We start from the raw sequence: 16,022 nt of genomic DNA on the forward strand, positions 1-16,022 counted from the left end.
ATAAGACACTAAGTGGGAGGAGGTCCAAATGGTCTCTCTGCAGCTCTATTTCCATGCTCTTTTGCAAAGCTGATTACATTCAGTTTGAATTTTGCAGAGTAAGACAATCACTTACCGGTATTTATCTTTCTATTTTTTGACATCTTTATAGGCTCAGAACGTTCCGGTCCCTGTTGCATCTGCACACTCTACACCTCCACCTCCAATTACGGCATCAGCTGAGGTCAGTAACAATAAGGCTCGTGATTGGAGGAAGCCTATTTGACAAGGTATGGGCAGCTATGCACCCGTGCGGCTCCCTCCTCCACTGACTCCCGTGTATAAGACACTCCTCGATTTTCAGTCTAAGGATTTTAGAAAAAAATAGCGTCTTATACATGGAAAAATACAGTAATTACCTCCTTTTCCACATAACAACAGCTATGTTTTTTAACTTTGTATAAATGGTAGTATACTCTGATTCTTTGACTACCATTTTTTCATTCACCATATTATTTTTGAGATTCACCTATGTTGAGGTATATAGTTCTAGTCCATTCATTTTTATTGCCTGTACTATCCATGATTTACTTATCTGTTCTTCTCTTGATGGACATTTGTTTCCGGTTTTTATAATTAACAAATAATGTTGCTATGAATGTTCTTTTACAGTTCTCCCTGTGCACATAGGTGGGGTACTACCTGTGAATGAAATCGCTAGATTGAAAGGTATGTGTGTCTTCAGCGGTACTAAGTATTGCCAACCATCTCCTAAAGTAGTAACCATTTGGATACGCACCTTCACTGATTAAATTGTCATTGTTTTGCACCCTTGCTGACACTAGGCATTGTCAGACTTTATTTCAGTTTGATGAGTGATACATCTCATTGTTATTTTTAATTCCCCTGATTACTAGTGAGATGGGACATCTTTACTTAGGTTTCACAGGTATTTTTTCTTAGCACTTGTATATTGTGGCTGAAAGTTGTATATAAAGTTGAGAGAAGCATGAGGTGGTTACTACTAGATAGAAATATACTGTAATTGTATCATTAAAGCATTGGCAACTTTGCAGATATTTTTGGAGGAAATAATTCTGGTGATTTTCTGGTAGTATATTAGAGAGAGCCTGGACTTTGAAATTAAATTGGTGCTTGAATCCTGGCTTTTTGTTTAAACTTTATGATTTTGGGCAATTTGTACAATCTCTCTGAGTCTGTTTTCTCATCCTTAAAATGAGTGTAATGATTTATGACTTGGTGGTAGAATAAAACGCAATAACATTAACACCTGGCACATGGCCCTAGTACATGGTTTTAGGATGAAATAAACACATTAAACAGTAGTATGAGAGGTTGTTGATACTATGGCATATAATTTAATCAACACTGAGATCTGGCAGCATTTGTGAGATTAAGATGTGGTCTGCTCATAGTTGACTCTGATATAAACATACTCCATCTCAGGGCCAAGTGAGGAGACCCCCGGCATAGCACATCCAAGGCAGCTGTGTGTATGCCAGGTATCTGTCTTTGGCAACCCCTGCTTGTCCCCATACATGAACCCGAGTCTTCCCCACCCCACATGTCACTTGTGTTCGTCTTCCGTGCCATCAGTTTTCTGCCAGTCAGACTATCAGCAACTGTGATGAGGCTGTTCAGGTGACAGCGGGTAGGTGGGAGTAACCTTGGGACTCTCCTGGATGCCCGAGAATCAGCGTTGGTGTGGGGGTTGTGCCAGACAGTATGGGAGACATGGTCTGGGTGCCAGAGAGCTGATGGCAGAAATGCAGGCCATAACTTTGAGTTGGTGTTATATAGACTGTTCTCGTGTCCCTTGCCACAGGAGATTCTTCACATGGCTTCCAAAGAAGTGACCATCACAGTTCGCCTCATTCGTTCCTTTGAGCATCGGAACTTCAAACCTGTGGTATATCACGGAGTTAATTTCGACCAGACTGTAAAGGAATTTATAGTATTTCTGAAGCAAGGTATGAGACACCTTAGTCATTTTGTTTTATTAGTATTTTGAAAGAATATAGTTGACTATTACACTGATAGTAATCTTTTAAAAAACACTTAGAAAGGTATTAATGTAGGTGAGAAGCCAGGTGCTGGCCAGGCTGACTCCCATTCTGCGTCTTGAACAGGAGCAGAGAGTCACCTAGGGCTCATCAGCAATGCCTGTCTTTTCAGGGAGTATTCCCGCCATATGTGGTCTCTCTCTCTCTCTCTCTCTCTCTCTCTCTCTCTCTCTCTCTCTCTCTCTCTCTCCCCCCCTCTCTCTCTCTCTATCAATCTATCTATCTCTCTTAAAATTAAAAGCATTTAAGGTCCAGGTTTGCTTGTGATGGGCTTCTGTATTTGGGGGTTGATTAGTAAGGGAGTGTGTGAAGCTCATTTAGGATGAAATAAACACATTAAACAATAGTGTGAGAGGTTGTTGATACTCTGAGCTGAGCACACAGAGGGCCTCCTGGGGAGCTGGCGGAGGGTGGTGGGCCTGATTGCACAGCCAGCAGGTCGTGAGAGCTGTGGGTCCTGCAATCACGGAAGTGACCAGACTAGCTGGTGCCAGTTTTCCATTGCGCGCTCCAGAACAGCGGACATGAAGGTAGTCTCCATTTTGATAGGCCCTGGATGGGTTTCTAACTTCTGTTTTCAGTTGTTGAATTTTCTAGTCAACAATATTTGATAAATGTTTAGAATAAGCTTTAATTACTTTAACTGAAGTGTAATTTATACGTGTTATAGTGTACAGATCTTAGCATGCTGGTCCATGAGTTTTGACAGATTTCTCAGTTTATATCCAACTTTGTTTTTTTTTTTTTTACTTTGGCGTAATTTCAGGCACAGCAATGTTGTAAAAAGAGGACAGAGAATTTCTGGATGCTCTTTACACAGATTTCCAAATGTGAACATACTGTTACATTTGTTTTCTTTCACCCCTTTTTTTCCTTCCCCCTTTTATCTCTTACTCTCCTTACTGCCCCTCCCAGTTTTTTTCTTTCTGAGTCACTTAGAAGTATGTTGCTGACACGATTCCCCTTTATCTCTAAATATATCAGTGTGTATTTCCTAAAAACAAGGAATTCTCTTGCATATTGACAGTACAGAAATGAAAATCAGGATTTAACATTGAAAAAATGCTATTACATAATTTACAGATCTTACTGAGAGTTTTAATTTTTCCAACAAGGTCTTTCTGTAACAAAAGAAAATTCAAATCATATTACAGTCAATACCTTTAACCTGAAATTAATTTCTTTAATCTGGAGTCTTTTGTTGTATTTTATCACATTGGCAAGTTTGAATAGTACAGGCCAGTTACTCTATAGAATGTCCCTCAGTTAGGCTTTTCTGATATTTTCTCATGATTAGATTTAGGTTATGCCTTTTGGCAGAGAACTTACAGAAGTGATGCTGACGTCACCAGGAGGCTCTGCGGCCCATGAGCCCCATTACTGGCAACGGTGACTTTGATTGGGTTAGGTGGTGCCTGCCAGTTTCTGCTCTGCAAATTTTAATTGTAATTGAAGAGTAAGTTATGGAGGCATATTCTGAGACTATGTATGTGAATGTCCTGTTACTTCTCAAAATTTCATCCTCTAGTTTAGCATTCTTTGATGATTCCTACCTGAACCACTTATGATGATGATGATTAGTAAGTGGTGATTTTTCTTACTCCATCATTCCTGATACGTATATTAGTTGTGTTTTTACAGTAAGCTGCCCCACTCCACAGCATTTACTTAATCATTTGTTTACATAACTGTGGAATCATGGATTCTTACTTTATTGAAGGGATTATAACTTTTTACTATCATTATTTATTTTGATGTTCTAATTATTCTTGTTTTAGCCCATGGTGGCTCCATAAATATGGCTCCCTGTCCTTTTAACATGACCCAGCATTCTTTGAGCACTTTCTTAGTTTTTGGTAGAGTAAGACCTTCCAGACTTGTCTTGTTCTTTCCCTGCCCCAGCCCTAGGATCAGCCATTTCTCTGAGGAGGTCTGATCCCATTACAGAGAATGGTATTGGGAAACCAAGATCTTGATTTATACATATACTAGAGTTCCCGTTACAGGAAGATTCCTGCAATAGGGCTTCCTGCTGTGCTCTCCCCCAGCCCTGCCTGCTTTCCTCCCTTCTCCCCCGCCCGGCTTGCTTGCTTCTCCGCAGCTTCGCTCCCTTCTGCAGGCTTGGCTTCTTCCTACACTGTCTTGATATGCAAATTAACCACCATCTTGGTTGGGTTAATTTGCATACTCGCCCTGATTGGCTGGTGGGCATGGCTTGGGCGTGGTGAAGGTGTGGTCAATTTGCATATTATGCTTTTATTAGGTAGGATGTGCAATGTAAGTGTGTATAGCTAACTTTTTTAAATGTTGTCAATTCTTGACATTTTACTTCTTGACTTTGTAGATGTTCTAAACTCTTTTTCCTCACTTAAAAATGTTTTTATTTTAGAGAGAGGAAGGGAAAGGGAGAGAGAGATAGAAACTTCAGTGATGAAAGAGAATCATTGATCAGCTCATGGGTTGATGCTTAACCACTGAGCAACATCAGCTGGGCCTCCCTCAGTTTTTTTTCCTGTCTAATTTTGGGTAGTTTTACTGATCACTATTACCTGAGTAAGGAGTAGGTGAGTTATGTAGACCCATAGAGAAGACTGACTAGTCAACTTGGTGGTAACTATAAAATATTTCATAAGAACGTAATTATTCCTTAAAGTAACTCTAGGCTTGTTAGAGTATATAGATATATTTATTGCTGTGTTCTTGTTAGAGGGAGATTGAGAGTTGGTACTAAGATACTGACAACTATCGAGTGTCCGCTTTTGAAAGGATATCACCAAAAGCATGTTCATGAAATAGAAACAAATCCTACATTTTCATTTTAGTATCTGTGTGTTATGGGTTACAGTGTTTCAGTATTGATACAGTGAGTGCTATGAGGCCCTTGGTACAGGACAGAATAGGTTGTTCTTGAAGTCCTCAAGCATAAAGTGTGAGCTTCAAGCTGTTACAATGGCGGGGAGATGTGTTCTTCCCAGGGTCACTGTGTTCTTCCCGGGACCTAACGCCTACCCATTAGAGCCGCAGGCGGATCACAGTTAGAGGTCAGCTCTGCCCACTCACGTCTTTTCACCTGTGTTAGCAATGATTTAACCACGGCATGTGGGAAGTGTGTCCCACTGATTATAAGGGGAATTTTTGGGGTACAGACGTTTTTGAGTTATGGGATCTGTGCCCAGGCCTACCTTGTCATTTGATTGGGGTTGCTCTGAAAGGTTGCTGTACCACATATTTACCTTTTATGAATTGTGTGCATACAAAGACCAAGGAGTTTCATTCTGAGGAATTTTTGAAGTAATTGTGAAATTAATATGTATTAGGTACTGTATTAAAACTAGATTTTCTCATTTTATCCTCACACATCCCTGTAAATTAGGAAGTTTTCCCCCATTTTACGGGTGAAGAAACTAAAGAATGGAGAGGTTAAGAAACTTGCCTGAGCCCTAGCTTGTTTGGCTCAGTGGATAGAGCGTTGGCCTGCAGACTGAAGGGTCCCGGGTTTGATTCCGGTCAAGGGCACATGCCTGGGTTGCGGGCTCGATCCTCAGTAGGGACCATGCAGGAGGCAGTCGGTCAATGATTCTCTCTCATCATTGATGTTTCTATTCTCTCTCCCTCTCCCTTCCTCTCTGAAATCAATAAAAATATATTAAAAAAAAACACTTGCCTGAGATACATGACTAATCAAAGGCAAAGCTGCAGTTCACCCCAGCAGTTTAACCATACAGCATGTACTCTGGAACACTGCGCCCCTTATTCTTCTCTACTGCCTCCCTTGCTTAAGTAGGATCATTGAAACAAGTGGATTCACAAGTGCTTTAGTGTTTTTCATCTGAGAGCTAGAAGGATGGTTTGAGATTATGGCTTAGTGAATTTGCCCACAGATACAATGTTCACTGTGATGAGTGATCTTTTGGGGGTTATTTTAGATGCCTTCTTGCCTTTCTGAATATTATTTTCATTTTTAAATCTTTATTGTTGAGAGTATTAGAGATGTCTCACCCCTTTTTTCCCCACCCCCTTGCCCTCCTCCACCCAGATCCTGCCCCACCCCAGGCCTTCACCATCCTATTGTTTGTGTCCATGGGTAATGCATATATGCATATAAGTTTTTTGGTTAATCTCTTCCCACCCACCCTCTCCCCCCTTCAGTCTGAGATTCATCAGTCTGTTCCATGTTTCCATGCCTCTGTTTCTATTTTATTCATCAGTTTATTTTGCTCATTACATTCCTTGTTCATTTATTTTGATTTTTATATTCAATTATTGATAGATATGTATTTATTGTCATTTTATTGTTCATGTTTTTAATCAGTTTTTCTTCATCTTCATCTTCATCTTTGTCTTCGCCTTTCTCCCTTCAACATTTCATGTAATACTGGTTTGGTGGTGATGAACTCCTTTAGCTTTTTCTTGTCTGAGAAGCTCTTTATCTGATCTTCAATTCTAAATGATAGCTTTGCTATCATTATAGTTCCTTGCTTTTCATAACTTTGAATATTTCTTGCTACTCCCTCTGGCCAGCAAAGTTTCTGTTGGGAAATCAGCTGACAGTCTTAAGGGAGCTCCCATGTAGGTAACTTACTCCTTTTCTCTTGCTGCATTTAAGATTCTCTCTTTGCCTTTAACCTTTGACATTTTAATTATGATGTGTCTGGGTGTGGGCCTCAATGGGCTCGGCTTGTTTAGGACTCTCTATGCTTCCTGGACTTGTAAGTCTATTTCTTTTACCAGGGAGGGGAGTTTTCTGTCGTTATTTCTTCAAGTAGATTTTTAATTTCTTGCTCCCTCTCTTCTTCCTGCACCCCCATGATGTGAATGTTGGTACACTTGAAGTATTTGTCTTTCTCTTTCTGATTTAATTTCCCCTAGCAGTATACCTTTAACGTCTTTCCATGTTGTTTTAAATGGAAATATTTTATACTTTTTATGGCTGAGTAATATTCCATTGTATATTTGTACACATCTTTATCCATTCATCCATTGATGGACACAATGTTATTTCCATATCTTGGCTATTGTAAATAATGCTGCAGTGGATATAGGGGTATGTACATCTTTTTGAATTAATGGTTTTGTATTCTTTGAATAAATACGCAGAAGTGGAATAGCTGGATCACATAGTAGTTTTATATTCTTAACGTTTTGAAGAATCTTTATACTGTTATCCATAGTGGCTACACTAATTTCCAATCCCACCAGCAGTGTACAAGGGTTTTCTTTTCTCCACATCCTCTCCAACACTGTTATTTCTTGTCTTTTTGATAATAGCCATTCTAACAAGTATGAGGTCATATCTCATTATGGTTTGGTTTGCATTTCCCTAATAATTAGTGATGTTGAACATCTTTTCACGTGCCTCTTGGTCATTTATATGTCTTCTTTGGAAAAATACCTATTTAGATCCTCAGCTCACTTTTTATTTTTTAAATGTTTTTATTGATTTTTAGAGGAAGAGGAAGGGAGAGGGGTAGAGAGAGAGAGAGAGAGAGAGAGAGAGAAAGAGAAACATCAATTGCTGCCTCGTGCACGCCTGCACCGAGTATCGAGTGTATAGCCCAGGCATGTGCTCTGACTGGGAATCTAACCTCTGGGTGCATGAAACAATGCTCAGCCAACTGAGCCACATCAGCCAGGGCTCTGCTTGCTTGCTTATTTGTTTGTTTATCCTCACTGAAGGATATTTTTTACATTGATTTTCAGAGAGAGTGAAAAAGAGGGGGAAGGGAGAGAGAGAAAGAGAAACAGCGATGTGAGAGAGACACATCGATTGGTTGCTTCCCAGAATGGGCCCAGGGATCGAACCTGCAACCCGGTTATGTGCCTGTTACCGGAATCGAACCCATCACCCTTTGGTGCACGGACCAATGCTCTAAACCATAGAGCAACACTAGCCAAGGCTCTGTCCACTTTTTAAATTGGGCTGTTTGCTTTCTTTTGTTGTTGAGTTGTCTTGAGTTCTTTATATATTTTGGATTTTTAGCCCTTTCTTATATACTAGAGGCCCGGTGCACGGATTCGTGCACTGGTTGGGTCCCTCAGCCTGGCCTGTGCCCTCTCGCAATCCGGGACCCCTCGGTGGATGTAGTAGTGCGTGAAGCAGCAGGCAGCCAGGGAGGAGCCCGGGCCAGGTGCTGCATGCTCCTGCTTGTCCTGGCCCTCCTGCACCTGCCACCACTGCTGCTCAGTAGCGCTGCCATGGAGGCGGGATAGGCTCGCACTGTGCAGCTGCACTCACCAGCCATGAGCCCAGTGTCTGGCACCTGTTGGTCAGCTGAGCAGTGCTCCCGCTGTGAGAGCACACTGACCACCAGGGGGCAGCTCCTGTGTTGAGCGGTGGTCAGTACGCATCATAGCGACTGGCCGTTAGGCTGTTCGGTCGCTTTGGCATATATGCATATACTAGAGGCCCGGTGCACGAAATTCATGCACAAGAGGGGGGTTGTCCCTCCAATCTGGGACCCCTCTCCAATCTGGGACCCCTCGAGGGATATCCGACAACCCTCTCCAATCTGGGACCCCTCGAGGGATGTCCAATTGCCCGTTTAGGCCCGCCGGGATCGGGCCTAAACGGGCAGTCGGACATCCCTCTCACAATCCAGGACTGCTGGCTCCCAACTGCTTGCCTGCCTGCCTTCCTGATTGCCCCTAACGGCTTCTGCCTGCCAGCCTGATCACCCGCTAACCACTCCGCTACCAGCCTGTTTGCCCCCAACTTCCCTCCTCTGCCGGCCTGGTCACTGCTAACTGCCCTCTCCTGCAGGCTTGATCACTTCCAACTGCCCTCCCTTGCAGGCCTGGTCCTTCTCAACTGCCCTCTCTTGCAGGCCGGGTGCCTCCCAACTGCCCTCTCCTGCTGGCCATCTTGTGGTGGCCATCTTGTGTCCACATGGGGGCAGCTATATTGTGTGTTGTAGTGATGATCGATCTGCATATTACTCTTTTATTAGATAGGATAGAGGCCTGGTACAGGGGTGGGGGCCAGCTGGTTTACCCTGAAGGGTGTCCCTGATCAGGGTGGGGTTCCCTTGGGGCGTGGGACGGCCTGAGCGAGGGGCCTGTGGTGGTTTGCAGGCCAGCCACGCCCCCTGGCAACCCAAGCGGAGGCCCTGGTATATGGAATTTATTTTCCTTCTACAATTGAAACTTTGTAGCCTGGAGCGGAGCCAAGCCTGGGGCTCCCTCCGCAGCCAGCAGCCATTTGTGTTGGGGTTATAATTGAAACTTTGTTGCCTTAAGCGGGTGGACCCGGCCAGGGTGTGCGGAAAGCTTTGCTTCCCCTGTTGCCGGGGGCAACCCTGGCCTGCTCTCTCAAGCTCCATTCTGCCGCCATTTCTATTTGAATTTGTTTACCTTCTATAATTGAAACTTTGTAGCTTGAGTGGAGGCTTAGGCCTTGCAAGGGCAGGCGGAAAGCTTCGCTTCCTCTGTTACCTAGGAAACCTTGCTCTCTGTGGCTGTAGCCATCTTGGTTGGGTTAATTTTCATACTCGCTCTGATTGGATGGTGAGCGTGGCTTGTGGGTGTGTCGGAGGTATGGTCAATTTGCATATTTGTCTATTATTAGGTAGGATATATATAGACTAGAGGCCCGGTGCACAAAATTCATGCATGGGGGGAGGGTGTCCCTCAGCCCGGCCCGCACCCTCTCCAATCTGGGACCCCTGCAGGATCGGGCCTAAACCAGCAGTTGGACATCCCTCTCATAATCCAGGACTGCTGGCTCCTAACCACTCACCTGCCTGCCTGCCTGATTGCCCCAACTGCCTCTGCCTGCTGGCCTGATTGCCCCCAACTGCCCTCCCCTGCCGGCCTGATCTCACCCCTAACTGCTTGCTCCCCTGCCGGCCTGATCACCCCTAACGGCTTGCTCCCCTTCCGGCCTGATCGCCCCTAACCATCTCTGCCTTGGCCCCTGCCACTGTGGCTTTGTCCGGAAGGAAGTCGGATGTCCGGAAGATGTCCGGTCAACCCGGTCTAATTAACATATTACCCTTTTATTAGTCAAGATAGATTTGCAAATATCTTCATTCAGTAAGTTGCCTTTTCATTTTGATGATGGGTTCCATTGCTCTGGAGAAGCCTTTTAGTTTTATGTAGTCCCATTTGTTTATTTCTGCTTTTGTTTTCCTTGCTTTTGGAGCCAGATCCACAAACACATCACTTAGACTGATGTCAGGGAGCTTTCTACATATGTTTTCTTTGAGGAATTTTAGGTTTTAGGTCTTACATTCAAGTCTTTAATCCATTTTGAGTTAACTTTTGTGTATGATTTAGGATAGTGGTCTAGTTTCTTTCTTTGTTTTTCTTTTCTTTCTTTCTTTCTTTTTTTTTTTTTTTTGTATGTGGCTGTTAGTTTTCCCAGCACCATTTATTAAAGAGACTTCCCTTTCTCCATTGTATGTTCTTGGTTCCTTTGTCATTTGTTAATTGTCCATATATGTGTGGGTTTATTTCCAGGCTCTCAATTCTGTTTCAATTGGTTTTGTGTGTCTGTTTTTGTCTTAATATCATACTGTTTTGATTATTATAGCTTTGTAGTATAGTTTGAAATTAGAAGTGTGACGCTTCCAACTTTGTTCTCAATATTGCTTTCGCTATTTTGAATCTTTTGTGGTTCTATACAAATTCTAGAATTATTTGCTCAAGTTCTGTGAAATAGGCCATTGAAAGTTTGATAGGATTGCATTGACTGTAGATTTCTTTGGATAGTATGGACATTTTAATAATATTAATTCTTTCAATTCATGAGCATGGAATACTTTTTTCATTTATTTGTGTCTTCAATTTCTTTCATCAGTATTTCATAGTTTTCAGTGTATAGATTTTTTTACCTCCTTTGTTAAATTTATTTCTAGGTATTTTATTCTTTTTGATGTAGTTGTGAGTGGGTTTGTTTTCTTAATTTTTCTTTCCAATAGTTTGTTATTAGTGTATAGAAACATGACAGACTTATGTATTCTGAAACTTTACTGAATTTGTTTATTAGTTCTAACAATTTTTTGGTGGAGTCTTTAGGATTTTCTAAAAATAGTTTTACTTATTTCTTACTGATCTAGATGCCTTTTATTTATTTTTAAAAAATATTTTTATTGATTGAATTTTAGAGAGAGAAGAAGGGAGAGGGAGAGAAACATCGCTGTGAGAGTGAAACATTGATTGGTTGCCTCCTGTACATCCCCTACCAGGAATCGAACCTGCAGTCTGGGCGTGTGCCCTGACCAGGAATCAAACTGGCAATCTTTTGGTGCATGGGCTGATCCCAACCAACCAAGCTACACCAGCCTCAGCACCTTTTATTTATTTTACTTGCCTAATTGCTGTGGCTAGGACTTCCAATACTACGTTGAACAAAAGTGGTGAGAGTTGGCATCCTTGTCTTGTTTTTGATTTTAGAGAAAAAGCTTTCAGCTTTTCACCATTGTGTGTGATGTTAGCTGTGGTTTTTGTCATATGTGACCTTTATTATGTTGAGGTATGTTTCCTCTGTGCCTACTTTGTTCAGAGTTTTTATTTTAAATGGATGTTAAATTTTATCAAATGCTTTTTCTGCCTCTATTGATATGATGCGATTTTTTCCCCTTCATTTTGTTAATGTGATGTATCATGTTGATTGATTTACAGATGTTTAACCATCCTTGCATTTCTGAAATAAACCCCACTTGATTATGGTTGTGTGATCCTTTTAATATATTGGTGAATTCATTTTGCTAATATTTTCTTTTAGGTTCTCTCAGCTGACAGAGAAAAGAAATATATCAACCTTTCAACCTGTGTATCTAGACATATCTATAAGTATTTTCATGTTACCACTTGTATCTATATGTTAAGCATGAGCTCTTACTGATGTTTCCAACTCTAATCCACTACCATATGGGCATTCTAGCTTCCTCCCCTTGCTTATCTGAACATTCTCATCCTTTTATTGGAGAAATGCATGGATGGCTTTTCTCTGTTGCTAGTGGGAGTGGGGTTCTTGGGGTGCTGCTGGAATAAGCATTTCCAGAGGCCCCCACGGGAGGGTGAGATGTGGTGGAAAGCTTTATTTGCATGGAATTATATTCCTCAGTTTCTGAAGTCCCATTTCCCTTAGTCCAGTCCTGGAAGAAGTGCAGCTGGGGATTCAGCAGAGCTGGAAGCAAAGCCGGCGTCCAGAGTGTCTGGGTCCAGTTTAGCATTACGCTAGTTGCAGTCCATTAGTCCATTCTACATGGGGTCCACATGCCTGTGAGCCATGTGGACGAATGCAGGAGTGTGAGAGTTCGCAAGCCAGGAGTGCCAACCAAGGCAACAAGGGGGCAAACTCCTTTGTTTAGGAACTTAAGTATCTCAAATCTTCCCGTGCTTGCAGTGGCCACGCCTACTCTGGCCAGTGACCTGTTCCCAGGTGTGACTGACACACAAGTATCTTCCCTATGTCACCCAGACTTTAATGGGCATGTGTCTAAACTGTAGCTTCCTTGCAAAGCTGCTAAATGACATGCCCGTAATATTTGGCCTTCCCTTTGCTCCTTTTCAATTAATTATTAACTGGGTTATTACATGGTATTAACTCAAACAGTGAGAAGCCTGGCTCCCATCATCGTCCACCCATTTGCTTGATTGTTTAATTCCATGTACATTATAGCAGTGTCAGAGCTGTTCATCTGTAGCCTGTGGGAAGCAGCTTGATATTAACTAGGGTACAGTGCTTTTGTGCATTTACTTTGGCCTTCGTCTTACAAAATCTATTTATTGCCAAAGTTATTTAGGTCGACATCCTTTCTTCCATTCCCTCCAGTAAGGTTGTTTCATGTATTTGTAATACAGTTAGATTGTTTTGTCACCGTCTTCATTCTTTCCTGGGATTCCCTGACCTACTAAATTTTTCTTTTTTTTGCTTTTTACTTTGCATACATTAAGATTCACTCTGTGCTATAAAGTTCTATCTTTTTGACAAGTGAATAATGTTATGTAGCCACTGTTATAATTGTTTCACTACCCTAAAAATCCCATGTGCTTCACTTACTCATCCTCCCCACCAAGTTCCTGGCAACCACTGATCTTTTTTATCGTCTCTATAGTTTTGCTTTTTTTTTTTTTTCAGTGTATAATATAATTGGAATCACACAATATGTAGCCTTTTCAGACTGGCTTCTTTTACTTAGAAAGAATGAAGGTGTGTCTATGTCTTTTCACGGCAAGTCATGTCTTTTAGTCCCCTTTAACCTGGAATAGTTCCCCACCTTATTTTGACTTTCATTGTATTGATTTTTTTAAAAGAAAAATCATGTCAGAGTTTTATAGAGTGTCCCATAATCTGGATTTGTCTGATTGTTTTCTCATTATTCAATTCAGGTTAAACATTTTCAGCAGAATTACTGTGTAGGTTGCAGGTCAACAAACTGTAACCCGGGTCCAATCAGATCTGCCTCCAGTTTTTATAAATAAAGTTTTTTGGAACACAGCCATACCCACGTGTTTACATGCTGTGGTGCTTCACTGGCAGAGTTGTGTGGTTGTGACTGTATGGCTCAAAGCCCAATGCTTTACTAGCCGGCCGTTACAGAAATAGTTTGCTGACCCCTGATCTGTGTGGTTCCTCCTCGTTCATCACATCAGGACACTGTATACCACTATGTTCCATTATTGATGAGACAGATGGAGTCCACTTGGTTAAGATACTGTCCACCAGATTTCTCTGTTGTAAAAGTATCTTTCAAATCAATAAGTATTGTATGGAGTGGTAAATATGAAGATATATGCATATCTTGTTTCCAGTGGTTTTTGCACCTATTGATGAATCGTTGGTGTTGCAAAATAGGGATTTTTTTTTCTTACTCTTTGATTCCTGGTATTCTTCTGTAAAGAAGCACTTCCCTGAATCCCCTCTTTTTTAGGAAGGAATGGGTTAGTTTTTCAGTAGCACAGTCATAGCCCATTTTCATCTTCTCACAAAGGACCTGTTCCTTCCAACTCTGTGTGGAGGTGATGCTCTTCTGTCTATACCACACAATAGATTCTTTAGTTTAAATGCTCAACTCTTTAAAGTACATTTAAAACACAAGATAATACTGTTTTCTGTGGCTGTGCCTTATGGAATGAGTATAACAACAAAGAGAGCATACTAACTTAATAATAGTGGTTAACTCTAGGAAGGCAAGGGTAATGGGATTAGGGGAGGACAGAAAGAAGGTTTTAACTGTGCTCACATCATATTTAACCAAAGAAATAAAGGATCTGAAGCAGTTATGACAATATGTAAACATTAGTTAAACTTGGTTGGTGGGTTCAATGACTTTTTTGTTCTGTTCGTCATACCTTTTAATGTTTAGGTTATTTCATAATTAAAGTAAAAAGCATCTTGATATAGCTTAACCTTGGAATATTACTATAATATCTGATAGAACCCCTTATTAGATTAGAGTTTTAGGACGTTGTTCTGATTAACGTTAGGTGTTTGGTATTCTTGTCCATACAGGTTAGCCACTGAGTTAGTAAATTTATTATTTTCCCTTACGTGTTTGTGCTTTCCTAAAAGTCTTCAAATGTAGGTCCAGCATCTAGTAATAAGTTACAACATATACCGCTTCTATTTTCAGAGCTTTTACTATGAGTTGATGAGTTATTTTATTAAACATTGATATTTTAATAATTTTTCAGAGTACTGATTTTTATATTGATCTGTTTGTTTTAACGTTTTATACTCCTTTGTGGCATCCTAATGCCAGCAGTATATTTATTAAGTTGTCTTATTTGTCTAATAATTTTTCTGTAGATGCCCTCTTTTGGAGACCTAAGTGAATGAGTAAAGTTAGTGGTTACCTTCTTGTGAACTTTCTAATAATGAAATATTGGTTTTTAGAGATTGGACATCAAGTAGCACAAACCTGTTGTACCCACCTTGGGGGGAATGAACAGGTGACCCCTATGATTACTGCCTGGAGAGAGTGTGCAGGCCACACTGTGCAGGGCGGGGAGTCCAGGCAGACCCTGGCAAGTTCCATGAGTTTATGAGTCAGAGCTGGCAGTCTGGAGTGGAGCCCGGAGAATTCACAGGGCAGAGTACTGGAATAGAGAGCTGTGCAGAGAGTGAGCTCTGATTATGCATAGCAACTTGGATGATGTGGAGAGCATGAGTCATCAGTTGAATGAGATCAGCACAAGTGTGTAAGGAAACTACTAGAAGCCATGCAGAGAACCACATGACGATAACAGAAGGCAACATGCTCGGAGCTCATAAAGGGCTTGGAATAGTTTTCTTTGCACCAGCCAGAGTGGAAAACCAAGTACTGGGTGGGGTTTCCAGAAGGGATTTCTGCAATATAGTAGGCAAAAGTTAGCACTAGGCTAGATTCTGCTCTGCTCGCACCTAACAAAGCTCAAAAGCAAGACTCAAAAGGATCTGTTGCCAAGTAATTTAACTGTGTTCCAGAACAGAGCTCAGGGTGTTTATAGAATACAAATATATCCAGCACTCAATAAGTGTCCTGCAACAAATCAGCACTTATCAGTCATGTAAAGAGAAAACATGAACCATAATTAGGAGAGAAATAAGTCAATTTGAAAACAATCCAGAAATGTTGCAAATGACAGAATTAGTAGAAAAGGACAATTAAAACATTTTTTTATAACTACATTGCAAGTAGTTAAGAAGGTAGAGGAAAGATTGAGCATGTTGAAAATGGAAAATATTTTAAAAACCAACAGTCCAGAGATAGAAAGTAAAATGTCTGAGATAGATATACACTGGATCGAATTAACATGTAGATAATATGAACAGAAGAAAGATTAGTAAACGTGAAAACATAGCCACAAAATATCTGAAATAAAGCACAGAGAGAAAAAAGACTGAAAGAAAAATAAACGGAGCCATAGGGGAGTGTGGGGCAACTTCCGCTTCCAGTAGCCAAATATACATGTAACTGGAGTCCATGTATCTGAGGAGAGGATCTGGGACAAGGGAACAGAAGACCTATTTGA

At 41.2% G+C, this 16,022-nt stretch overlaps 1 protein-coding gene across 4 annotated transcripts in view; it reads left to right on the forward strand.

Moving 5' to 3' along the window:
- C11H2orf76 (chromosome 11 C2orf76 homolog) overlaps window positions 1-16,022 on the forward strand; it is a 72,659-nt gene that overhangs the window by 24,631 nt on the left and 32,006 nt on the right. For 2 of the 4 annotated variants that reach the window (XM_054723355.1, XM_054723354.1), the window contains exons 2-4: window positions 152-223; window positions 652-708; window positions 1,826-1,970. In XM_054723355.1, the coding sequence (XP_054579330.1) occupies window positions 1,838-1,970 (133 nt within the window). In that variant the 5' untranslated portion in view covers window positions 152-223; window positions 652-708; window positions 1,826-1,837. Of the gene's footprint in view, window positions 1-151; window positions 270-651; window positions 709-1,825; window positions 1,971-16,022 lie in introns of those variants that run through there. The other 2 variants (XM_054723356.1, XM_028148111.2) reach the window with 2 other exon arrangements.

Source organism: Eptesicus fuscus, chromosome 11, assembly GCF_027574615.1.
Source record: "Eptesicus fuscus isolate TK198812 chromosome 11, DD_ASM_mEF_20220401, whole genome shotgun sequence".
NCBI lineage: Eukaryota > Metazoa > Chordata > Mammalia > Chiroptera > Vespertilionidae > Eptesicus > Eptesicus fuscus.